Source organism: Rattus norvegicus, chromosome 5, assembly GCF_036323735.1.
Source record: "Rattus norvegicus strain BN/NHsdMcwi chromosome 5, GRCr8, whole genome shotgun sequence".
NCBI classification, from domain to species: Eukaryota; Metazoa; Chordata; class Mammalia; order Rodentia; family Muridae; genus Rattus; species Rattus norvegicus.
In genome coordinates, this window is record NC_086023.1 from 9645979 (window position 1) to 9673613 (window position 27635).

The 27635-nt window shown below is 39.3% G+C and overlaps 1 protein-coding gene across 6 annotated transcripts in view; it reads left to right on the forward strand.

Moving 5' to 3' along the window:
- The first annotated feature begins 620 nt into the window (after positions 1 to 620).
- Eya1 (EYA transcriptional coactivator and phosphatase 1) overlaps positions 621 to 27635 on the forward strand; it is a 238011-nt gene continuing 210996 nt past the window's right edge. For 5 of the 6 annotated variants that reach the window (XR_010066461.1, XM_039110905.2, XM_039110909.2 and 2 more), the window contains exons 1-3: positions 641 to 717; positions 23126 to 23218; positions 26041 to 26155. Coding sequence is in view for 5 of the 6 variants with exons in the window: in XM_039110905.2 (XP_038966833.1) it covers positions 23190 to 23218; positions 26041 to 26155 (144 nt within the window). In the remaining variant the exon portion in view is untranslated. Of the gene's footprint in view, positions 718 to 23125; positions 23219 to 26040; positions 26156 to 27635 lie in introns of all 6 variants that reach the window. The other variant, XM_039110907.2, reaches the window with a different exon arrangement.

The following is a 27635-nucleotide window of genomic DNA, read 5'->3' on the forward strand; positions in this document are numbered from 1 at the left end:
TGGCATTGGTAACACATCTCTAACTACCTGTTCGTAAGTAGGAATCTAAAAAGTAAGATGGCGACCAGTAGACATCTTAAGAGTAAGATGGTGACCTTTTTGAGCTCCTCTCCATTTGTTACCATTTGATTCATTTTGTGTTTTGACATAGCCTCGGTTTGTTGAAGGATAGCCTATGTTCAAGTGACTTTTCAAGTGACATGTTAATGATTTCATTCCTGTTTTCTACCTCTGTTGATGCACATGTCTCTAGTGTCCCATTGTCCTCCTCCTGCAGGATCAGTACGAGATCTATCCTGGCACATTTGCACCCAATAGAGCTAGTGGGCACTTTTGTTTATTAAATTGGATGCTGATGATTTTTAAGTTTTTCTTTATCTATTTAGCTCTTCAAATGTTCTTAAAAAATAATTGCTCCTGATCTTTACTGACCCTGTGGTGCGGGAGTTAATTGAAGTATCATTTACATAAGGTGAAATGTGAAACAATTTTTCCTAATACTTTAAATATTTTGCTTCTAGAGTTCTGTGGATCTCAGTATATTTACCATGTCTACAACCATCACTACCACCTAATTCTAGAACATTAGCATCATCTATAAAAGGAATTCTAATCACATTCCAGTAAGGGTCTAAGGCAATGAATGACTCTATGTACAGTAAGACCGGTGGTTCCATGCTTACTTAGCTGGATCGTGGGTAAAATGTACCACATCAGGTAAGGCACTAGGAAATGCTGAATAAATGAGCTGGGGCTTTGAATCATTTTGTCAGGCCGATGGGCAGATTGTTCTTTCTCCCAGAACCCAGCAACCAGTATTCATCATAATGTCTTCTTGGATCCATTCCTGCAGTCGCATGATCAGTACTTCGTTCTTTATGTTTAATTATGCCCCATTGTATGGCTACACTATATTTTATTTATCCATTCCTCAGATGTTAGCTATTTGGGGTGTTTCTCCTTCAAGGATATGTAAGTAATGTTGACTTTTACATAGCTGTACATTTATCTTGGGCACACATGGGCAAGAACTAGGGTCTACTTGGCTCTGTTCTATTTTCTAAGAGATGGCCCACATGTGTGTTGTTGTTGGCACCACTGCGTATCTTCATTCAGTGTGAGTGTTCATGTCTGTGCGTCCTCACCAGCACGCACTCTTTTACTTTAACGACAATTACCTTTCTAGTTTGTGGGAACTGACGACTCTGGTTTTGTTTTGTGGCTTCCGAGTGAGTACGATGTTGAACATGTTTTCATGCACCCACTGACTGTACATTTTCTTCAAAGAAATGTCCACCCAAACTCTTTTTTGATTTCTTTCCCTATTGAGTTAATTCTCAATCGAGTTACCACTGAGTTGCAGATTTCATTCTGTATTAAGCAAAAATAATTTGCAAATGTTTTTGCTCATTCTGTAAGTTTTATTTGCATCTTCCTGGGAACACACTTATAAAACTAGTGTTTTTTTTAATCTTTTAATTTTGACAAGTCCCATTACTTTTTTCTGTTAGTGTTTGTTGTTTAGACTTTGTGTATGGGTTATTTTTTTGATTTTCAATTCTGTTTCATTGTTCTATAAGTCTGTACTTAAAAAGCACAGAATTGTTGAAGTACCATAGCTTTGAAACCTCCAAATTTGATCCAATTTTATACTTTGTTGTATTTATTCTAGGTTCTTTGAATTTCCATGGGTTTAAGAGCAGGGTGCCTGCCTCTGTTTAGAAAAGGTTGGTTGGAATTTTGGTTGCTGTGGTGGTTTGAATGAGAATGCCCTCCCCCCACTGGCTTGTATATTTGATGACTTGATCCCCATTTGGTAGAACTATTTGAGAAGGATTAAAGGCTGAGTCTTTGATGGAGGAGATGTGTGTCACTGGGAGTAAGCTTTGACATTTCAAAAACCCATGGCCTTCCAGGCTAGTTCTGTCAGCCTCCTACTTACAGATCAAGTTGTGAGCTCTCAGCTATTCTTGCCACCACGGCTGTGTTCTACCATCATGGCTCTGACCCTCTGAAACTATAAGCCCGATGAAACAGTTCCTTTTCTAACTGCCTTGATCATGGCAATGTCACAGCATTCGAGAAGTAACTAAGACTGAAGTCTGTTGCACTGACTCTGGATATCAGTCAGGGGTTGCTATTATCTGCACAGCATTCGTATTCCACTGACTGAGCTGTGTTGAAGTTTCTTATAATATTATTTGGTAGTGTTGGTGTTCTGGACTTGTCTTTCTGTGGATAAATTTATTCTTAGGCATATGTTCTTTCTTGATGCTACTGCAAGTGGGATATGTTAACATCATTTTGAGAAAATATTCAAGTCCAACCGTTTTGATGTTCAAAATTTATTACATTTATTTACTACAAGAGAGTGACAGATAGACAGACAGACAGACAGGCAGGCAGAGAGGCAGAGAGACAGAGAGACAGAGAGACAGAGACAGACAGAGGCTGCGTGCGCCACAGTACCTGAGTGGAGATTGGAGGGCAACTTTCAGTAGTTGGTTCTCTTTTCCTTCCTGGTGGGTCCCAGGGATAAAACTTAAGATATCGAACTTTCTGTCTTTACACACAAATCCATTTTGCCTGGCCTGTCAGAGTTTTGAAAACCAATACTTTAATGAAGTAAGCATTACTAAATCAACAAACCTAATACTTCAGTCCAATAAACCCTTAATTAGAATTTATCTAGGCAAGAAGAATGCAGTACTTAAGTGAAAACAGTTTTGTCTTTTTGTTTTGTTTGTCCCATAAAAATGTAAGTATTTACTTTCTTTTGAGTCCCCATGTTCTTTTAGAATGGCAGATCATAAATACACAGGGTGTGATGTTTCTGAGGCCTGGGAAATGCATTATGGGTAAAGAGGGCATCGGGGATAGGATGCCTGGGTTAAGAAGAAGGAACCAGAAACAGCTTTCTCATTCAAGCATGGCCTGCGTCTGTTCATACACGGTGAAGTTACAGATGAGTTTCAGGTAAAGTATGACTTATATCACTTAGTTAATTTGAAGCAGACACTACTGAGTAAGTTTAAACTTTGATACCAAATTTCAAAATATTCTGTGACTCTTAGGATACTTAAGGAATATTTGTGGTGAACATGGTTAGAGTCTTTAAAAAACTCATTGATTTCAAATTTATTTTTGGTAGTATTAGCAATCATGGAGGGCTGAGAAAGTGGATGAATCTATACATTACTCACAGTGCAAAGATGAGCTAGCTTCTCCAGAAGCCCATAGTCTTGTAATCTCAGCATTAGGTAAATAGAGACAGACTCCTGGGGCTAACTGACCAGACATCTTAGCCTAGTTGGTGAGTTCTAGGCTAGTGAGAGGTCCTGTCAGAAAAAGAAAGGGAGGAAGAGAGGGAGGGAGGGAGAGGGACAGAGAGAGACAGATGGAGAGAGACCGAGAGAAGGTGAGAGAGACAGAGAGAGGGAAAAGAAAGGTAGTGTCTGAGGAAGGACCAGAGGCTGTTCTCTGTCTTCATAGACAAGTTCCCCCTCACACCCCAAAGTGAATGGAGAATTATTTAAGGACCAATTAAGTAAAAAGCAGACATGAAAACTACAGCCAGCAAAGACAGTGGTTGTGAAATGCACGGTGTGTAACCACTTGCCACATAGGCAAGCTGCAGAGGAAGATTCACTAAGCACAAAAAGACCTTGAAGGAGGAAGCAAGACCTTGTGTGTCAGCCAGCATAGTGTTGTGTTATTTTGAGTATGAGTCAGTGGATGAGTTCATCCTTCACAGATGAAGAGAAAGTTAGACTGGAATAAAGAAACGTTCGCTGAGATCAGCTGCCCAACTGCCTCCCTCACTGTTGTTGTTGTTGTTATTATTATTGTTAACCACACCTTTATGGGAAGTAGTTAAAGTTTGAAGCAAGTTCAGCTTGCCTTACAACTTTCATATGTTTCACCTGAACAGAGGATCAATAAAAAAACAAAAGTGCATTTTCCTCCAGAATCTGCTTCCATTTGGTAGAAGTAAACTCTCATCTCTGGTAGGTTGACTGTGTAGGTTTCCCAGCACGGATGCACACGGCTGGCCTTGGCTGCCCTTGGCTGGCCTTGGCTGGCCTTGGCTGGCCTTGGCTGCCCTTGGCTGGTCAGGTCTGCGCACCCCAGTATTTTCCTTGGATCTTTCTGGCTATATGTCCACACACAATGTCCACTTCCTCCTTTTAGTCATTGAGACTATTCTGGTCCATATCTAGACCAAAATCTAGTTAGACAGTCTCTTTATTGCTAAACATAGAGGTTTTCTTTCTTTTTTCTCTTCATCTCAATTATGTAAGTCATTTACATACCTTTAACATGTAAACAGAGTAGAGTCCCCCCCTGCTCCCCCATCAATGACTGCATAATTCTTCCGTATGGACTAGAGTGAGGGGTTTTGTGGAAATTACGGTTCTCGTGGGTTTGTAGAGTATTGGATGGATAACTTAAGATTGCTTGAGTAAAGTGGAGAGCAGTTTGTAGCAATGGGAGTGCCTGTGAAAGCAGTGATCTTGAGGGGGTAGCTCTTTAGGGAATTTCTTCATTAGCCCTGCACAAATCGCTATTGTGGATGCTAGATGTCTTCATGGAAGAATTGGTCGTCAGAATGGCTTCAAGTGCCTCTTGTAGGTTCCATTCTGTTCTCCCTACACTTGGTCAGAGGTGTCCAATTATCTGGAATGCTCTACAGAAGGCACACCTGAAACAACAATGCTTTTCTTCTGACAGATCCTATCGCTTCGTCCTGCTCACACGCAGACCTGGTTAGTAGGTGGAGCCCAGAGCCGGGACTTGGTCTGGAAGTTAGCACGATGAGCTAGACCAGATTTCCCAAACACCAAGCCTGGACAAAAGGCAGCAGGAGTTGACTCGAGTTAATGGTTTTAATAAGTGTGTTACAGCATTATCTTAGCCTGGGTAGCTAGGAAGTAATTAAAATCGGACCATTGTATTTATTTAACATGCTTTAAAGGCACAATGATCGAGGTTTAATCCTCTGAACTAATCTGGCTACTTCCCAGCCCAAATCTGCATTTTATGGCTTTTTCTGCTCTAGCTGCTTTTCTGTGTGGAATTTTATCACAGCAATTGAAACCAAACTCAGAAATATCACATCTATCAATTAATCGGCTATCCAAAGGTTCATCGAAAATTCATACACAACGCAGAATTGCATGGAGCACTGGATAAGGGAATGACTTAGGCACCTTGAATTGTATTGTACCTTAGAAATAATGCTGCTTGGTGTTTGACAATAAACCTGGGAAGAGACTTGGCCTCTCTGAGCCTCATCTGCTTCTTTCTAAAGAAATGCGATAGCATAGCCAAGAATCTATTCTAGCGAGGATTAAAGGAGGTTTATACGTTGGAAAGATTAGCATGGCTGGAATAACAGTAACGGCTTAAAAATATTTAGTACTTCTTATAAATATGACCTGGATTTCATTTATATCTGAGTATAAGATCATACCAACAATGTTGAGGGTACCATTTTAGGAAATGATTGCTACAGGGTGATCGGATGTGAGCCACAATCACCATTTCTGTAGACATTTTTCTCATTGACTAAAATGAGCCTATAGGTTGTTTGTTTGTTGAAAATGTTGTATTAGTCATCTGCTTTTTCTTTACAAAATGTTGACGGGGATGTAAGAACAATTGACTTAAAGTAAGCAGTGTTGAAAGTTGGCTGAATGCCCTCTTCTAAGGGAGGAAAGAAACGGAGCTGAAAACACTAGCCTGGCATGCACAAAAGACAAATGCCATTGCAAGACAGGATTCATGTTTTTAGGATGAAGGTTAGAACCAGTGTTAAGCCCTTGGAGATCTTTGTTTCTTTCGGAACATTCTCCTTATAAGATGGATTCCTGGTTCACAGGAGAAGCGGTGATCTCTCCGAGAAATGCGTGTCTATCTGAGGGAGATTTGCAAGCCTCAACAGATGAGCATGTGAGGCACAATGCTGCCCTTCCACTTTAAACCATGTGCTTAAAAATAGAGAAGGATGAAGTCTACCAGAATGTTGCATGATTTAAAGTCAGAGTAAAAATGTACACATTGACAACCACAAATTTAATCTTCATGATAGAGTACCCTTTCTTTTTTTCCTTCAGAAGAGATGATAAGAATACATTTTATTTCCACAAAATACCCCCTTTATCAACCATTTAAATGACTTGTGTAGCAGCACACCCAGATCCACATATAGCTCAAGCTTCATTTATAAGTAATACTCTTTGCCTTTTGGTACAGCTTATTTTGAATATATTAAACCCTGTGAATATAATTTGTAAGATTATCATTCCTATTAAAGATATACATATGTAAGTGGATATAAAGAGAGTAAAGTGTGTCTATCCAAGTGGCAATCTATAATCAGAAAAAGTGTTCTTAAAAATTATTTATAATGTATGGGAAATGAGCCAAGACAAAGGATTTTGTAATTATTTAGAGGCATGTAACCATTGGGAACTGTAGTTCTTGGAGTGCTTCCATTTCTGTATGGATGCTGTAGCAATGTCCGGTTGTACTGTGCATTTAGTGTTCCCTTCAAGGATACAATGGCAAGGGCTTTGTTTCTTTTCCTTCTAGAGGGCCTTGTGAGTCAGTTGACCAAATGACATTTGTAGGTGACATACTTTTGTGGAGTACTGTTATTACACTTTTCACATTTCGAATGGTGGTGAAATTGTCCGATTAACTTACGTTTAAGATAATTGTAATCGAGATTGATTTCTGTAAACCAGTCTTTATCTTATTCCTTTTATGAAAAACTTATTTTTTCTCACATAATATATCTTGATTATGTCCCCAACTCCTCTCAGTTTCTTCCCATCTTCTCTACCTTCTGGATCACTTCCTTTCTGTCTCTCTTTAGAAAGCAAACAGGCTTCTAAGGGGTAATTAAAATAAAATAAAACAAACCAAAAATATGCTCCTTAATCCCTTACTACAGAGTAACATATATAATCTCCCTAGAGAGTACTATATATCTAACATCTGTGTTTCTGTGGTCCGTACCTTGGTAATTATTGACTTAACAGCTAATATCTACAGATAAGTGAATACATTCTACGTTTGTCTTTCTGTGCCTGTGTTACCTCACTCAGGATGATTTTTCCTTATTTTCTTTAAAGCCAAGGAATAAATGTGTAAATGTACCACACTTTTCTTTTGTTCTTTTGTATCCATTCTGGTGGGGGACATCTAGATTTTTTTCAGAATTCTGGCTCTTATGAATAGAGCAGCAGTACGCATGTTCTGTGGTAGGGTGAAGCATATTGAGGTGTATGACTATGAATGGGATAACCAGATCTTGGGATAGACCCCATCTTCCTGAAAAATTCCACTCTGGTTTCCATAGTGGCTATACAAGTTTGCACTCCCACCAGCAATGAATTAGTGTTCCCCTCACTCCACATTCTCACCAGTGGGCGCAGCTACCCATGTTTTGTTGATCGTAGCCATTCTGATGGTTGTAAAAGGAAATCTCAAAGTAGTTTTGATTTGCATTTCCCTGGCGGATATAGATGTTGAACATTCCTTTAAGTGCCTCTCAGCCATTTGAGTGTTCTCTCTTAATTATTCTTTGATCTGCACCCCATTTTTAAAAATTGGTTGTTTCCTTGATATCTAGCTTCTTGAGTTCTTTAAATATTTTGGATAACAAATAGGATGTGGAGTTGGTAAGAGCCTTTTCTTATTCTGTAGACTGCCACTTTGTCTTATTGATGGAGTCTTTGCCTTACCGAAGTTCCTCAGTTTCATAAAGTCCTGTGCATTGTTGATATCAGTGCTTGTGATGTTGGTGTTCTGCTCAAAAGCTCTCCCATGTGCCAGTGTGTTCAAGTCTATTCCCCACATTCTCTTCTATCGGATTCAGTGTTTCTGGCCTTAAGTCAAGGTCTTGATCCACTTGGATTTGGGTTTTGTGCAGAATGATATGTATCTATTTATGTATTCTTCTATATGCTAACATTCAGTTTGACCAGCATCATTTGTTGAAGACATTGCCTTTTTTCTCCAGTGTGTATTTCTGGATTATTTATAAAATATCAGGTATCTGTAGATGTAGGATTTATATGTAGGAATTCAATTAGACTCCATTGATCAATGTGTTTCATTTGTGTCAATACCATATTGTTTTAGTTACTATAACTCTGTATTACAACTTAAAATTAGAAATAGTAATACCTCCCACAGTTCTTTTATTTTTTTTTTTACTCAGGAGTTTTAAAAAGCTATCCTAGGTTTTTTTTTATGTTTTAAAAAGATAGTAGAAAACGGTCTTTTAAGATCTGTGAAGAACTGTGTTTGGATTTATATTGGGGTTGTGTTGAATCTGGAGATAATTTTAGGATGGCCAATTTTTTAAAGATATTCATCCTGGTGATCCATGATACAGAATATCTTTCCATCTTTTGATACCTTCTTAAATTTCTCTCTTCAAAGACTTGAAGTTTTTATTATACAAGTCTTTCACTTGCTTGGTTAGAATTTCCCAAAGATATTCTATATTATTTGAGGCTATGCGAAAGGCGCTATTTCCCTGATTTCTTTTTCAGATCATTTGTCATTTGAATAAAGGAGGGCTACTCGTTTTTATGAGTTCATTTTTTATCCAGCTATTTTACTGAAAGTTTTTTTATCAGCTGAAGGAGTTTCCCAGTGGAATTTTTAGGGTTATTCATCTATGTGATCATATCATCTGCAAATAAAGATACTTTGACTTCTTTCTTTCCAATTTATATCCCCTTGATCTCCTTCAGGTTCCTATTGCTCTCACAAAAACTTCAAGCACTATATTGAATCAGCATGGAGAAAGAGGACAGCCTTGTCTTTTTTCTAATTTTATTGGAATTGCTTTGAGTTTCTCTCCATTAAGTTGATGTTCACTATAGACTTACTTTTATTATGTTTAGGTATGTCTCTTGTATCCCCAATCTCTCCAGGACTTTTATCACAAAAGTTTGTTAGATTTTCTCAAAGGCCTTTACTACGTCTAATGAGATGATCATATGATTTTTGTCTTTCTGTTTGTTTATATGATGGGTTACATTTGTCAATTGACTTACGTTGAATCACCCTAGCATCTCCAGGATGTACCATACTTGGTCATCGCGTACGATCTTTTTGGTGCATTCTTGAATTCAGTTTGCAGATATTTTATTGAGAATTTTGCACAGGAAATTGGTCTGTAATTGTTTTTCTTTGTTGGGTCTCTTTGTGGTTTGTGTATCAGGATAACTGTGACCTCATAAAATGAGTTGAAAGTGTTTCCTCTGTTTCCGCTTTGTAGAATGATTTGAGGAGTGTTGCATTAACTTTTCTTTGAAAGTCTAATAGAATTCTTTACCAAAATCATCTGACCCTCAGCTTTTGTTTTTTAGGAGGTTTTTAATGAAATTTTCTATTTCATTAGGGTTTATATGTTTAAATGGCTTATCTGATCTTGATTTAACTTTGGTCAGTTGTATGTATCAAGAAAAGTATCAGTTACTTTTAGATTCTCCAATTTGGTGGAGTACAGGTTTTTAAAGTATGTTGCTATGGTTCCCTGGATTGCTGCTATGGTTCCCTGGATTGTTGCTATGGTTCCCTGTATTGTTGCTATGGTTCCCTGTATTGTTGCTATGGTTCCCTGGATTGTTGCTATGGTTCCCTGGATTTCCTTGGTGTTGGTTATTATGTCCCCCCTCATCTCTAATTTTGTAAATTTGGATATTTTTCTTTCCACCTTTTAGTCAATCTTATTTATTTTCTCCAAGAATAAAGACTTTGTTTCATTGATTCTTTGTACACACACACGCGCACACACACACACACACACACACACACACACACACACACACCTCTTATCTGTTTGTTTGTTTGTTTCTATTTTATTGATTTCAGCACTGAGTTTGGTAATATCATTCTGTCAACTCCTTTTAGTTGTGGTTTCTTCTGTTTTGTTCTAGGGCTTTCAGGTGTTCTACTAAGTTGCTATTATGGCACCTCTCTACTTGTTTTTGTTTTCTTATTTAGGTACTTAGTACCTCTTAGAACTGGCTTCATTGTGTCCCATAAGTTTGTGTAAGTTGTATAATTTTTTTCATTCGATTCTAGAAAGTCTTTAATTTCTTTCTAAACCCATTTTTCATTTAGTAGTGAGTTGTTCAGATTCTATGATTTTTTAGCTTTCTGCTGTTTTAATTATTGATATTCAGCTATAATCCGCGGTGGTCAAATAAGATGGAGGGCATTATTTCCATTTTCTTGTATGTGTTGAAACTTGCTTTTAAAGTCCAAGTATGTGGTCAGTTTTGAGAAAGTTCGACAAGGTGCTGAGGAGAAGATAATTTGTGTTTGGGTGAAATGTTCTCTAAATATCCATTGGGTGCATTTGGCTTATAACTGCAGCTAGATTCTGCATTTCTTTGTTTAGTTTTTGTAGGAATGACCTGTCTATGGGCAAAAGTGGGGTATTGAAATCTCCCATTATCACTGTGTAAGTTTCAATAAGTAATTTAAGCTTTAGTAGTGTTTATTTTATAAATCTTGTTCCCTCGTGTTTGGGGTACAGGTGTTAAGAATTGAATGTCCTCTTGGAGGGTTATCCTGATGATGAGTATATAACATCCTTCTCTATCTCTTCTGACCAGTTTTGGTTTGAAGTAAATTTTGTCAGGGATTAGAATAGCTACACCAGTTTGTTCCTTAAGTCCATTTGCTTGGAATACCCTTTTCCATCATTTAGCCCAAGATGATGTCTATCCTTGATGTTAAGATGTGTTTCTTAGATGGGGAGATACGGTGTCCAATATTTGCATCCATTTGTTGGTTAGGAAGTGTGCTTTCCTTCTTCCCTTTTTTCATTTTGCTGGTCTAGGATATTTTATTCCCTGTGTTTTCTTAGGTGTAGTTGGCCTCTTTGTGTTGGAGTTTCCCTTCTAGCACCTTCTGTAAGGCTGGATTTGTAGGTATATATTGCTTAAATTTTATTTTACCATTGAATGCCTTCTTTTCTTCATCTATGGTGATTGTAAATTTTCCTGGATACAGTAGCCTGACTGGCATCTATGGTCTCTTAGAGTCTATAGCACATCTCTCCTGACTTTTAAAGCCTCCAATGAGAAGTCAGGTGTAATTCTAATAGGTTTGCCTTTATATGTTATTTGATCTTTTTTCCTTTGCAGCTTTTAATATTATTTCTCTGTTCTATAAGTTTAGTGTTTTGATTAGTATGTGCTGAGGGGACTTTCTTTTCTGGTTCAATCTACTTGGTGTTTGTATATTTCTTATACCTTGATAGGCATCTCCCTCTTTAGGTTAAGGAGTGTTCTTCTATGATTTTGCGGAAAATATTTTCTATGTCTTTGACCTGGGTTTCTTCTCCCTCTTCTATTCCTATTATTCCTAGATTTTTGTCTCTTCATAGTGTCCCAGAGTTCCTGGATGTTTCGTTCCCCAATTTTTTAGATTTGACATCTTCTTTGACTCAGTTGTGCTTTTCTATTATCACTTCAATGCCTAAGACTCTCTTTCGGTCTCTTATATTATGTTGGGGAAGCTTGCCTCTCAGGTTCCTGTTCAACTTCCTAAGTTTTTATTTTCAGATTCCTGTCTGTTTGAGTTTTCCTTATTGCTTCTATTTCCACTTTCAGGTCTTGGATTGTTTAATTAGTCTTCTTCCATTGTTTGTTTCATAGATTTCTTTAAGAGATTTTTCTTTTCCTTTCCTCTTTAAGGACCTCTGTCACATTCATACAGACTATTTTAATCTCTTTTTCTCACATTTCAACTATGTTGCAATTGCCTGCTGTAGAAAGATTGTTAGACTCCAGGGGACACATATGGCTGTTATTGATTGTGTTTTAAAGCTGGTATCTAGGCTTCTGGGATTGGGAAGATTATAATTCTTAGTGAGTTTTTTTCCCTTGGTTTCTGTTGCCATCTCTGATTCTTAAAATGTTGTGTCTGTGTCTTGATTGGTAATGCATTGTTCTGGGATCCTGATGTGTGTCACCACTGGGGTTCCAGGTAAAATGTGTTTCTGGGTATTTAAAGCTGACACTTAAATTGTATGGGATGGGGGAGAAACTTAGGGGGTGCTTAGGGACTTAGGGACGGGGGGAGAAAGGCAAGGTGTTCCACCAGTATCTGTTTTGTCCCTTGGGCATGGTGACAGAGAATAAGGATAAATAAGTCACAATAACAACAACAACAACAACAACAACAACAACAACAACAACAACAACAAAATCTCTGATGTGACTGGGGGGTTGGATTTGGGGGACTGGAGGGAGAGGTCAAGATCTGAAACAAGCCTACTTGCTTTCCTGGTCAGAGTGACCTGTGGGGTCCTGGGAAATCTCTACTGGAGCTGAAGGCTGAGTTAAAGCAATAAGGTCAGGAGAGGAAATTAGGAGGGGAATGTCTCCGAAATCCACTAGAGATGGATGAGGGATGGGAAGGTAGACAAAACTGGTTGACTGCTGCTGAGCTAGGGTTGAGACTAGGGGATTGGATCTGTGGAAATAGAGAGAGAGATCTTGAAAATATTCTTATTCAATCCTGCCTAACACACACAGACATACACACACACACACACACACACACACACACACACAGAGAGAGAGAGAGAGAGAGAGAGAGAGAGAGAGAAACAGAGAGAGACAGATAGAGACAGAGACAGAGACAGACAGTGACAGACAGAGATGGAGACAGACAGTGACAGACAGACAGGCATAGGCACAGGCACAGGCACAGGCACAGGCACAGGCACAGATACAGACACAGACACAGAGGAGAGAGAGAGAAACTTCTTCTTTAGAAGATCTACTCTATAAAGGTGTGCCTATAACAAGTTGAAGGTTTTCAAAAGTTATTAGTATAATTTACTTTGGAATAACAGTAAAACTGTAAAAATAGTCTATACATTGAAGCTAGATAAATTTTGCATTATACCTATGTAAAATAGTTTTCCCAGAACTAATTAAGCTAAGTATAGAGAGCCACATATGCATATACACATACATGGGTATTTCTACATATACATATAAGTACTCATATACACATTACATTTTGACGACTGTCCACAAACCTTGCTGAAATTGTATATCTACATGTCAGTATATATTCATCAGTCCATGTTAGGATTTACTTTTTACAACAAACTTGAAAACAAAACATGCATCTTTCATTCCCACTGCTCATTTTAAAGCCCTGTTGTGTAACACTTCCTTTCTATTTGTCTTCCTATTATCTAAATGAACTGTATTATGACCCTTTCCCCAGAGTGAGAGGCAATTTGGAATCTCTTATAATTGAGTCCTGGGAGTCCTATGAAATGTCAGTTTTATTGTGAGCATTGCTGTTCCCTGAGGCTTGAACCAGTACTACCAAACACAAAAGCTGAACTGCACATCATTTGAGAACTGCTAATATCTCAAGATGAGTTAAGTAAAAGCATTAAACTTTTAAAAGATGTGGGAAAATAAACAGAAATGTCTGGAGGGATATATTTTCTCCCATTTCCTTTTTAAAATATACCAACACTTTAGCTAGAATAAAAGATAAATCCTGTTTCTTTCTTTATGGGTAAATGATCAACTGTGGTAGACTTGGCTTGTTTGTCTTTTCACTGATGCATACAACATTTAGCTATTTATTACAGAGGTCATATTATTACATAATATTCCCCTGGCTCTCAACATATAAAACATTTGAGAGAAAAACTCTCAGCTATACTTCCTATATGACTAATATTTCATAAATATTGTTTTTAAAAATCTTTCTTTCACCAGTGTGGCACATCCTATTAACACATTAGTCATTGAAGACAAGACACTCAGCTTCCTGGTATCTCTTTATAGATGAACACTCAGACTCTTGCAGTGCTCAAAGCGGGTTCCGTCTTACTAATGAAATTCATACCTGGATTCTAAGTTGTATCAGAGGGATGTCTTTATTTCTCCTGGGCAAGAGAAGAAATGAAAAGGATGCAGGAGTATGTACTGGCTTTTCCAAAGTCTCAGATTTTACAGGAAATCTGAGGAGAAAAAGAAAGAGCAAATCATTTGAATCCAAATACACCCTTCGCCTTTCATTTTGTTAGAGAGAGAATGCATACCAACTAGACACAGGCAAAGGAAAATACTTTCCCAATATCAACTAAGATCATGCTTTTCTTCTTCTTAACTCTGGCAACTAGAAGAGGAGATTGTTGAAAAAATGTTCTCATAGCTCAGGCAAGCAAAGGTCTTAATGAACAGTCAAACTTCTAGAAGGGTGGCAGCTGGCTCAACCAGTGACCTTAGGTCCAAAATTCTATCATTCCAATATCTTGGGTCTGATAACCTTTCATTTCTCTGCCTTCTTTTTTTTTTTTTTTTTTTATTAACTTGAGTATTTCTTATATACATTTCAAGTGTTATTCCCTTTCCCGGTTTCTGGGCAAAATCCCCCTCCCCCCTCCCCTTCCTTATGGGTGTTCCCCTCCCAACCCTCCCCCCATTGCCGCCCTCCCCCCATAGTCTAGTTCACTGGGGGTTCAGTCTTAGCAGGACCCAGGGCTTCCCCTTCCACTGGTGCTCTTACTAGGATATTCATTGCTACCTATGGGGTCAGAGTCCAGGGTCAGTCCATGTATAGTATTTAGGTAGTGGCTTAGTCCCTGGAAGCTCTGGTTGCTTGACATTGTTGTACTTTTGGGGTCTCGAGCCCCTTCAAGCTCTTCCAGTTCTTTCTCTGATTCCTTCAACGGGGGACCTATTCTCAGCTCAGTGGTTTGCTGCTGGCATTCGCCTCTGTATTTGCTGTATTCTGGCTGTGTCTCTCAGGAGCGATCTACATCCGGCTCCTGTCGGCCTGCACTTCTTTGCTTCATCCATCTTGTCCAATTGGGTGGCTGTATATGTATGGGCCACCTGTGGGGCAGGCTCTGAATGGGTGTTCCTTCAGTCTCTGTTTTAATCTTTGCCTCTCCCTTCCCAGCCAAGGGTATTCTTTTTCCTCATTTAAAGAAGGAGTGAAGCATTCACATTTTGATCATCCGTCTTGAGTTTCGTTTGTTCTAAGCATCTAGGGTAATTCAAGCATTTGGGCTAATAGCCACTTATCAATGAGTGCATACCATGTATGTCTTTCTGTGATTGGGTTAGCTCACTCAGGATGATATTTTCCAGTTCCAACCATTTGCCTACGAATTTCATAGACTCGTTGTTTTTGATAGCTGAGTAATATTCCATTGTGTAGATGTACCACATTTTCTGTATCCATTCCTCTGTTGAAGGGCATCTCGGTTCTTTCAATTTTCTGGCTATTATAAATAAGGCTGCGATGAACATAGTGGAGCACGTGTCTCTTTTATATGTTGAGGCATCTTTTGGGTATATGCCCAAGAGAGGTATAGCTGGATCCTCAGGCAGTTCAATGTCCAATTTTCTGAGGAACCTCCAGACTGCTTTCCAGAATGGTTTTACCAGTCTGCAATCCCACCAACAATGGAGGAGTGTTCCTCTTTCTCCACATCCTCGCCAGCATCTGCTGTCACCTGAGTTTTTGATCTTAGCCATTCTCACTGGTGTGAGGTGAAATCTCAGGGTTGTTTTGATTTGCATTTCCCTTATGACTAAAGATGTTGAACATTTCTTTAGGTGTTTCTCAGCCATTCGGCATTCCTCAGCTGTGAATTCTTTGTTTAGCTCTGAACCCCATTTTTTAATAGGGTTATTTGTTTCCCTGCGGTCTAACTTCTTGAGTTCTTTGTATATTTTGGATATAAGGCCTCTATCTGTTGTAGGATTGGTAAAGATCTTTTCCCAATCTGTTGGTTGCCGTTTTGTCCTAACCACCGTGTCCTTTGCCTTACAGAAGCTTTGCAGTTTTATGAGATCCCATTTGTCGATTCTTGATCTTAGAGCATAAGCCATTGGTGTTTTGTTCAGGAAATTTTTTCCAGTGCCCATGTGTTCCAGATGCTTCCCTAGTTTTTCTTCTATTAGTTTGAGTGTGTCTGGTTTGATGTGGAGGTCCTTGATCCACTTGGACTTAAGCTTTGTACAGGGTGATAAGCATGGATCGATCTGCATTCTTCTACATGTTGCCCTCCAGTTGAACCAGCACCATTTGCTGAAAATGCTATCTTTTTTCCATTGGATGGTTTTGGCTCCTTTGTCAAAAATCAAGTGACCATAGGTGTGTGGGTTCATTTCTGGGTCTTCAATTCTATTCCATTGGTCTATCTGTCTGTCTCTGTACCAATACCATGCAGTTTTTATCACTATTGCTCTGTAATACTGCTTGAGTTCAGGGATAGTGATTCCCCCTGAAGTCCTTTTATTGTTGAGGATAGCTTTAGCTATCCTGGGTTTTTTGTTATTCCAGATGAATTTGCAAATTGTTCTGTCTAACTCTTTGAAGAATTGGATTGGTATTTTGATGGGGATTGCATTGAATCTGTAGATTGCTTTTGGTAAAATGGCCATTTTTACTATATTAATCCTGCCAATCCATGAGCATGGGAGATCTTTCCATCTTCTGAGGTCTTCTTCAATTTCTTTCCTCAGTGTCTTGAAGTTCTTATTATACAGATCTTTTACTCGCTTGGTTAAAGTCACACCGAGGTACTTTATATTATTTGGGTCTATTATGAAGGGTGTCGTTTCCCTAATTTCTTTCTCGGCTTGTTTCTCTTTTGTATAGAGGAAGGCAACTGATTTATTTGAGTTAATTTTATACCCAGCCACTTTGCTGAAGTTGTTTATCAGCTTTAGTAGTTCTCTGGTGGAACTTTTGGGATCACTTAAATATACTATCATGTCATCTGCAAATAGTGATATTTTGACTTCTTCTTTTCCGATCTGTATCCCCTTGATCTCCTTTTGTTGTCTGATTGCTCTGGCTAGAACTTCAAGAACTATATTGAATAAGTAGGGAGAGAGTGGGCAGCCTTGTCTAGTCCCTGATTTTAGTGGGATTGCTTCGAGTTTCTCTCCATTTAGTTTAATGTTAGCAACTGGTTTGCTGTATATGGCTTTTACTATGTTTAGGTATGGGCCTTGAATTCCTATTCTTTCCAGGACTTTTATCATGAAGGGGTGTTGAATTTTGTCAAATGCTTTCTCAGCATCTAATGAAATGATCATGTGGTTTTGTTCTTTCAGTTTGTTTATATGATGGATCACGTTGATGGTTTTCCGTATATTAAACCATCCCTGCATGCCTGGGATGAAGCCTACTTGATCATGGTGGATGATTGTTTTGATGTGCTCTTGAATTCGGTTTGCCAGAATTTTATTGAGTATTTTTGCGTCGATATTCATAAGGGAAATTGGTCTGAAGTTCTCTTTCTTTGTTGTGTCTTTGTGTGGTTTAGGTATAAGAGTAATTGTGGCTTCGTAGAAGGAATTCGGTAGTGCTCCATCTGTTTCAATTTTGTGGAATAGTTTGGATAATATTGGTATGAGGTCTTCTATGAAGGTTTGATAGAATTCTGCACTAAACCCGTCTGGACCTGGGCTCTTTTTGGTTGGAAGACCTTTAATGACTGCTTCTATTTCCTTAGGAGTTATGGGGTTGTTTAACTGGTTTATCTGTTCCTGATTTAACTTCGATACCTGGTATCTGTCTAGGAAATTGTCCATTTCCTGAAGATTTTCAAATTTTGTTGAATATAGGTTTTTATAGTAAGATCTGATGATTTTTTGAATTTCCTCTGAATCTGTAGTTATGTCTCCCTTTTCATTTCTAATTTTGTTAATTTGGACGCACTCTCTGTGTCCTCTCGTTAGTCTGGCTAAGGGTTTATCTATCTTGTTGATTTTCTCAAAGAACCAACTTTTGGTTCTGTTGATTCTTTCTATGGTCCTTTTTGTTTCTACTTGGTTGATTTCAGCTCTGAGTTTGATTATTTCCTGCCTTCTACTCCTCCTGGGTGTATTTGCTTCTTTTTGTTCTAGAGCTTTTAGGTGTGCTGTCAAGCTGCTGACATATGCTCTTTCCTGTTTCTTTCTGCAGGCACTCAGCGCTATGAGTTTTCCTCTTAGCACAGCTTTCATTGTGTCCCATAAGTTTGGGTATGTTGTATCTTCATTTTCATTAAATTCTAAAAAGTTTTTAATTTCTTTCTTTATTTCTTCCTTGACCAGGTTATCATTGAGTAGAGCATTGTTCAATTTCCACGTATATGTGGGCATTCTTCCCTTATTGTTATTGAAGACCAGATTTAGGCCGTGGTGGTCCGATAGCATGCATGGGATTATCTCTATCTTTCTGTACCTGTTGACGCCCGTTTTTTGACCAATTATATGGTCAATTTTGGAGAAAGTACCATGAGGAGCTGAGAAGAAGGTATATCCTTTTGCTTTAGGATAGAATGTTCTACAAATATCCGTTAAGTCCATTTGGCTCATGACTTCTCTTAGTCTGTCGACATCACTGTTTAATTTCTGTTTCCATGATCTGTCCATTGATGAGAGTGGGGTGTTGAAGTCTCCCACTATTATTGTGTGAGGTGCAATGTGTGCTTTGAGCTTTAGTAAGGTTTCTTTTACATATGTAGGTGCCCTTGTATTTGGGGCATAGATATTTAGGATTGAGAGTTCATCTTGGTGGATTTTTCCTTTGATGAATATGAAGTGTCCTTCCTTATCTTTTTTGATGACTTTTAGTTGGAAATTGATTTTATTTGATATTAGAATGGCTACTCCAGCTTGCTTCTTCTGACCATTTGCTTGGAAAGTTGTTTTCCAGCCTTTCACTCTGAGGTAGTGTCTGTCTTTGTCTCTGAGGTGTGTTTCCTGTAGGCAGCAGAATGCAGGGTCCTCATTGCGTATCCAGTTTGTTAATCTATGTCTTTTTATTGGGGAGTTGAGGCCATTGATATTGAGAGATATTAAGGAATAGTGATTATTGCTTCCCTTTATATTCATATTTGGATGTGAGGTTATGTTTGTGTGCTTTCATTCTCTTTGTTTTGTTGCCAAGACGATTAGTTTCTTGCTTCTTCTAGGGTATAGCTTGCCTCCTTATGTTGGGCTTTACCATTTATTATCCTTTGTAGTGCTGGATTTGTAGAAAGATATTGTGTAAATTTGGTTTTGTCATGGAATATCTTGGTTTCTCCATCAATGTTAATTGAGAGTTTTGCTGGATACAGTAACCTGGGCTGGCATTTGTGTTCTCTTAGGGTCTGTATGACATCAGTCCAGGATCTTCTGGCCTTCATAGTTTCTGGCGAGAAGTCTGGTGTGATTCTGATAGGTCTCCCTTTATATGTTACTTGACCTTTTTCCCTTACTGCTTTTAATATTCTTTCTTTATTTTGTGCGTTTGGTGTTTTGACAATTATGTGACGGGAGGTGTTTCTTTTCTGGTCCAATCTATTTGGAGTTCTGTAGGCTTCTTGTATGTCTATGGGTATCTCTTTTTTTAGGTTAGGGAAGTTTTCTTCTATGATTTTGTTGAAGATATTTACTGGTCCTTTGAGCTGGGAGTCTTCACTCTCTTCTATACCTATTATCCTTAGGTTTGATCTTCTCATTGAGTCCTGGATTTCCTGTATGTTTTGGACCAGTAGCTTTTTCCGCTTTACATTATCTTTGACAGTTGAGTCAATGATTTCTATGGAATCTTCTGCTCCTGAGATTCTCTCTTCCATCTCTTGTATTCTGTTGGTGAGGCTTGTATCTACAGCTCCTTGTCTCTTCTTTTGGTTTTCTATATCCAGGGTTGTTTCCATGTGTTCTTTCTTGATTGCTTCTATTTCCATTTTTAATTCCTTCAACTGTTTGATTGTGTTTTCCTGGAATTCTTTCAGGGATTTTTGCGATTCCTCTCTGTAGGCTTTTACTTGTTTATTAATGTTTTCCTGTGCTTCCCTAAGTGTGTTCATGTCTTTCTTGAAGTCCTCCAGCATCATGATCAAATATGATTTTGTAACTAGATCTTGCTTTTCTGGTGTGTTTGGATATTCCATGTTTGTTTTGGTGGGAGAATTGGGCTCCGATGATGGCATGTAGTCTTGGTTTCTGTTGCTTGGGTTCCTGCGCTTGCCTCTCGCCATCAGATTATCTCTAGTGTTACTTTGTTCTGCTATTTCTGACAGTGGCTAGACTGTCCTATAAGCCTGTGTGACAGGAGTGCTGTAGACCTGTTTTCCTCTCTTTCAGTCAGTTATGGGGACAGAGTGTTCTGCTTTCTGGCGTGTAGTTTTTCCTCTCTACAGGTCTTCAGCTGTTCCTGTGGGCCTGTGTCTTGAGTTCACCAGGCAGCTTTCTTGCAGCAGAAAATTTGGTCTTACCTGTGGTCCCGAGGCTCAGGTTCGCTCGTGGGGTGCTGCCCACGGGCTCTCTGCAGGGGCAGCAACCAGGAAGACCTGTGCCGCCCCTTCCGGGAACTTCAGTGCACCAGGGTTCCAGATGGTCTTTGGCTTTTTCCTCTGGCGTCCGAGATGTGTGTGCAGGGAGCAGTCACTTCTGGTTTCCCAGGCTTGTCTGCCTCTCTGAAGGTTTAGCTCTCCCTCCCACGGGATTTGGGTGCAGAGAACTGTTTATCCGGTCTGTTTCTTTCAGGTTCCGGCGGTGTCTCAGGCACAGGGGTCCTGCCGCTCCTGGGCCCTTCCCCACGGGAGCCCAGAGGCCTTATACAGTTTCCTCTTGGGCCAGGGATGTGGGCAGGGGTGAGCAGAGTTGGTGGTCTCTTCCGCTCTGCAGCCTCAGGAGTGCCCACCTGACCAGGCGGTTGGGTCTCTCTCTCACCGGGTCTGGGAGCAGAGAGCTGCTGCGGGCCGGGATCCGCGGGTGTGGGACTTCCGGTAAACACAGAACGTGCCCGGTCCTAGAGAAATTCTGCTTTCCTGTGTCCCAAGCTCACCAGGCAGCTTTCTTGCAGCAGAAAATTTGGTCTTACCTGTGGTCCCGAGGCTCAGGTTCGCTCGTGGGGTGCTCCCCACGGGCTCTCTGCAGCGGCAGCAACCAGGAAGCTCTGCCTTCTTTTTAATGCAAATAATCCAGAGAAAATGTCATTGGTTAAATCTAGATTATGAATCTATACTGATACCTATCAGTTATGGCCGAGAGGAAGACCAAAAGCACAGATATGATAGATATTTGAGACTTATGTTTGTATATATGGCTGATTCCTGTGAGTGGAGATGCACCCAATTGGTACCTAGCCAAGTCCAATGTACTATGGATAGTATGAAAATCACTGTACAGTATACACATATACACAAGCTCATGGTCATATACACACATGACATACACACGCACACACACACATACAAGGCCATACACACTCACACACACACACACAAAGGATGTCAGCTTTCAAGGAAAAAATGTTGTTTGGCTGAGGTGTCATATTTAAGGCTGTGGGAAGTATTGATGTATATCGGATGTCTACATCAGATAAGCACAGTGCACGCATCGTTTCATTTGATCTCACAGCACTGTGAATGAGTACTTTCTGGGAGAAGCAAAGAATTAGTGAGGTTGTACATCACACATTAGCTATGTGGGCAGGTGAGGCCTTTGGCTGGGACAGTCTGTGAATTAAAACAAAGATACTTTCCCAATAGAAGAAACACCCAGTCCTCATTCCCACTGAAACATGCCTATATGTCTACAGCTTTTCTCTCTCCTAACACTTGAGCGACTAGGGAGTAGATTCTCCTACTTAAGTTTTTGGTATATGTATCTGACACATACCAGGGATTGTCTAGTGATAATTGATTTTAAAAAGGTAAAGCAATGAGCATTTAATTCAAGCAGGTTTGGCGTTCCAAGTTAATAACTCTGATAATAGATAAAAAATCTACTTATTCCTAAATAACAAACAAACTTTGGGAATTACTTCTGTACCCTCTACTAACTTTAGCACAGGCCATTTAAGAATATAGATGTTCAAAGAAATACTGTATACAACATGTGACCTCTGTTAAGATGTCTAATTGTCATTGATAAATTCATAAGAATAAATTAAAGTTTTGATACTTTTTAAATTTTAAGTGCTATTCAATGTACATAAATACTCAGAGGGACACGTTATTTCAAAGGCTGGGCCATGTCATCATGGTAGACATGGAATCATATGGGCACTGACAATATTAACATCTGCAGTGAAAAGGAAGACTGGTTTATGCAGATAAAACAGCTCTAGTTACAATGTGTCTCTGAAAATTATTTATTAAAAGATTTTATTTTTGGAAAATACACATAAAATTGATCAAATATAGTGATTTTATGGTATGCAGTTTTGTAGCATTATTTCCACTCCTGCTGTAGGTTTGTAATATTTTTGGAAAGTAATAAGTACTAACCAGTTCCTTGCTGGAAATTTCCCTTAGCTGTAGGTATATTTCACTCTGTATTTCCATTTTCATTTTCTCGGCACCCTCCATCACTAGTCCATTCATGAAAATTTGTAGCATGAGTGGCTGGAGAGGTGGCTTATCAGTTAAGAGCAATGACTGCTCTTCCAGAGGACTTGGGTTCAATTCTCAGCCCCTACATGGCAGGGTAATTATCTCTACCTCCAGTTCCAGTGGATCCAACTCATTCTTCTTACCTGTATGGGCACCAGGCACCCACATGGCACACAGACACATATGCAGGCAAAACACTTATATGAAAAGAACAAATTTTTAAAATTGTAACCCGTGTGCCCCAGACAGGGAATTGGAGTGCTACTGTGCCTAGAAGCGTGAAGTTCAATGCACTAGTCATTATAACAAATGCAGGGAGCAGGCCATCGGTACTCTGTTCCTGGGAACTCATTACCACCAGGCTATCGCTATTCCAGAAGACGGTCTGTGTCTGCTCAAGTATGAGCATGCATGGATTCAGCAGTGTCCACAGCAACCAAGGAGCCCTTCAGCTCAATGGATCTCAGATGCTTTCCTTGCTACTCAGTGACTAGTGGGAAGAGGCTCTTAAGCACTTAGAACTGCTTATTAAGAAACTGAAAATTAATTGCAAAAAGTGAGTTTTAAATGGTACCCTGGAGACAAAGCATTGTTTATATTTCAAAGGCACCAAAGTTAAAAGCAGAAAGTGGCCTATAAACTTGTTTAGTGTGTTAAACAAAACATACAAACGTCAAGGGCAACAAAAGCAAAGTCATTTTCTTTTTTTTCTAGGTACTAGTGGGCTTTGAGTATTCTTTTCAGAAGGAAATATTTCATAAAGAAATGATACTGCTCTATGAAACATCTAATAATCTGCAGTACCAGGTAATAAACTGCCAAGGTATCTATAATATCTGATCCTAGATTCTATCTTAGATACAAGGCATATTGAAAGAAACTTGGACCCTAGAAAGCATATTGTTACATATTTTTGAAATATACACAACATAAACTTTTAAAATATTGGCTTTTAAAATCATAAATATGTAATTTTTAATGCAATAGTTATTTTGTCTTCAATGCTTAACCACTAATTTCAAGAGAACTGAGCTCTACTCGAGCAGAACAAAGTAGTGCATAACCAGTTATTTATCAAAGTTTAAAATTGTTTAGTGTATACCAGGTGCCTGCTTATTTCCTACTGGTATTTAATATAATAAACATATTATATTATTAAACTCTGTAAATATATTTTAAACATTTTAAAGTAGCCAAAACTAAAATTCTAAATATAATGCTGAATAATAATGAAGACACAGTTAGAATTCATTATATTAGAGAATGTGTTAAACCACTAGATTTAAAGACTGTGTTCCTACATTCTCCTCTCTCTCTCTCTCTCTCTCTCTCTCTCTTTCTCTCTCTCTGTTGTCATTCATACATTTTTGTCTTTCAGATATTTATTCCTCCTACTATATATTATTTTATATTATAAAATTTAGCTATGTCTGTATAGACCTTTGTTCTTTTAAATAGTTAATTAATTATTTTATTTATTCACTTTGTATGTCAATTGCTGTCTGTCCTCCAGGTACTCCCCTCACACAGTCCCTCCCCTTCTGCTCTGAGCGGGTGGGGACCCCCTGGGTATCCCTCCCACAGTGGCACACTAAGTCTCTGCAGTGCGAGGCGCATCCTCTCCCCCTGAAGCCCTAGCAGCCAGTCAGGGAAGTATGTTCCACAGGCCCCCTTTAGGCAGCTTTAGGGAGGGGCAGTTACATTTCCTGTATCCATAGTATCGTATCATGCAAGTCAAAGAAATTATGCAGAAAGCATGAGCTGTTCAGGGAGACAGGTTACAAGTGCTTTGGAAAGATGAGTTAAAAATTGTTCCTCCCATTATATGTTGTCATGACCACCAGAGATGAGGGCAATAAAACCGTAAGATATAGACTCCTGCATTACATTACTTCGTTGGCTCAAAATTCGACTTCCGGTCGAATATGTTCCAATTGGAATTCATGGTTAATACTTTATCAACATGGCTTATGTAAAACTTGGCCTTGATTCCTAGTTCCATGGAAAGTGACATTTGTAGTACTCTGGGTCACTGCTGTCCTACCAGAACATTACAGGCTGGGAGTTTATAAACAATGAGAACTCCTCCCACAGGGGCAGCCTGGCTCAAGATTCAGATACTGAAGTCTCTATCTCTAGTGAGGACCAGGCCACTTTTGCATCTTCTTGAGGAAACAGCCCTCATAGCCTTGGAAGTCAACAGAAAATGCTCCCTTGCCTCCTGCCAGCCTCTCATGAGACACGAACCTATGAGACTGAGAACCCAGGTCCCTTAACACGACCACTGTGAGGATTAAGTTCCAACACCAGTGTTAGAGAGGGAAGATTCACTCCATCACAGTGGTCAATAGGAGTTATTGTTATTTAGATAGAAACAAAGGTTTGCGTCTGTGCATTTCTATGACTTCCCCAAACGAAGTCTTTTATTGTGTGTATGATTCCCAATCTTAGTTGCATTTTTCAAGAGAATTTCCTTCTACTTACTTTTTTTGACAAAAAGAGAGAGAGAGAAAGAAAAGAAAAAGAACCAGGGCTGTTCCTTCTTCTGTAGGCACCGTGCGCAAGACAGGAAACAGAATGTAGCTCTACACCAACCATCGCCATTCTAAATGACATGGCTTACCAGAGACTTAGCGTTACAAGCAACCCAGAGACTTAGCAGCCATATCAGGCAACGGCTGTTCTCAGTGTCTTCGGGACAAAGAGTAGAGCAGTAAAATATCAAGTTGGGAGAGGGCCAGACTTAAGACATCCTGTGTTTTGAAAACGTAAGTTAAGTTGTTCCATGTTATCACTCCTTGTTTCTTTAACATTTTTATTGAATTTCACATCAAAACCACAATAGGAAATGTTAGCATTTTTAGGAGCTAATAAGAAATGATCCTTCATTGCTCCCAGGAAAGATGCTATCTTGGTTTTTTGTTTTTGTTTTCCTTAATAAACAATGAAGTTTAAACTGTGAGAGGCAATGTCTTCTGCCATATCATCAATTTGAAATGAGTGTGAAAGTTAATTCAAATACAAAGTTTGTAATTTTACAGTAGCAAACAAATAAAATGTTTATTATTGCATTGAAAAATCTGTGGTGGCTGGAATGAGATTGCTACCATAGACTGTGAGTATCTGAGTGCTTGGTCTCCAGTCAGCCCCTGTCTAGGGAGGAGTAGGAGGTATGGCTTTGCTGAGTCAGTGGGGTTGGGCTGTGAGGATTCAAAAGCCCATGCATCCCCACTAAGCTAGCTCACTCATGTTCTCTCTCTTTCTCTCTCTCCCTCTCTCTCTTTCTCTCCCTCTCTCTCCCTTTCCCTCTCTTTCCCCCTCCCCCCCACTTCTCCTCCCCCTTCCCACTTCCCCTCTCCTCTCCATCCCTCTCCCTCATCCCTCTTTCTTTCTCTCTTTCTTCCTCATGGCTGTTGTTTCAACATAGACACTCTCAGCTACAAATCCAGTGTCATGCCTACCTAAAGTAAGCCAGCTGAAGTATAGAAATCTTGTTATATTGATGTTATTTGTATTTAGTCATAAATTACCATAATAAAGAATTGTCAGTGCAATTTTATTTACTGCTTAAATCATGTTCATGACAATAACCTAAATATAATCAAAATATTTTCTTTGTTTGGGGCCAGGGAATCACCCGATGAGTTTGCTTTGAGAGGCCTTTGCCTTGTACAGATTGGGAAAGCCAGGAAGGTGGCTGTTACCAATGAAGAGGCTTTGAATAGGTCTGCTCGGCTCAGAAAGGTACCCATAGCAAGAAAGTTGGAGTCATTCTTTGTAAGAGATAAGAGTGGTGGTGGTGGGGAGCCTGAAATAGGGCCTGAGGAGGAGAAATGTCTGTGAGGTTATGTTGAGGTATGGAAATTAGTATTAAATTAAAAAATTATAGAAAGAATATTTCTAGGCAGAGTTGAATAAGTTGCCTAAAGGTGGAAAAAAAGAGAAAATATAGACAAGCATAGTAGGGACACAAGCAGTGTCTGGGACATAGTAGGGAGGTCAAGCAGTGCCTGGAACACAGTAGGGAAAAAAGCAGTATCTGAGACATAGTAGGGATGCAAGAGGTGCCTGGGACATAGTAGGGACAAAAGCAGTATCTGAGACATAGTAGGGATGCAAGCAGTGCCTGAGACATAGTAGGGACACAAGCAGTGCTTGGGACATAGTAGGGAGGCAAGCAGTGTCTGGGGAGAGTACTAAAGACTGAGCAGTGCCTCAATGTTTGTTACTCAAATGTGATAGGTAAAAGATTAGTAACTATGGAGGAGCTCTGTATGGTGGATTCGATCTTGATAACAGTGGAGGATCTCAGAAAAGACTCATCTGGTAAGGTTAAAACTGAGGTTAGATAGAATTGTAATTGTGCCCTAAGACTACAGCTTTAGAGTGGGTTTCAGTAGGAGAAAAGAATGAAGAGATTGTGGCAATGGGAATTTCAATATGAAACCTCCTGATACAACAGATTTGGAAGACAGTGCAAAACAACAACACAAACAAACAAACAAAACAGCAAGACCAAAACAAACAGCAACAACAAACCAACTTATTAGTAACTTTGATTTGGAGAGCTTGAGTTGGCTGGGTTGCTAACACTTCCTGTCTTTTCAGAGGACCCTACTTCAGTTCAGCGAACACATGGCAGCCCACAGCCATCCTTAGCCCTGCTTTCAGGGCACAGGGAACCCTCTTGTGCTCTCTGTGGGTTCCAGGCATGTATGCAGTACATACTCATAATCCTATACAAAGGCAAAAGCAAATAATTTTAGAACTGATTATGGATTGAGATGATAATATTTGAGTTCAATAAAACATGTTACTAAAGTTACTTTGACATGTTTTATGTATGGCTTTAAAATGTACTTAGTAGAACAACTGCAAGTTCTGAAAATTTACTCTAAATTTATAGTAAAACTTAAAACAAATCAATAAAACATTGTTTCGTTTGAACAGTGCCAGGGCAGGAGATCCTCTGCCAGGTTTTCATTTATATTTTCTCTTTTGTCTCTCAACTCCAGCTTTCCTCAGATGGTAATTAGCACAAAGTTTAACTTCTAAGCTTTTAATTCCTAGCCACAGACTTTGCAGTCCCTATAGCGACTTTCCTGTTCTCCAGAGGCATGTGTCATTTAAGTCAGTTTCCCAGACTTGTCAAATCTTCCTGGGGTCTTTGCAGAATCCCACAGTCTAAGCCTCTCCCAGGTCACAGACAAGAGCCCCAGGCTGG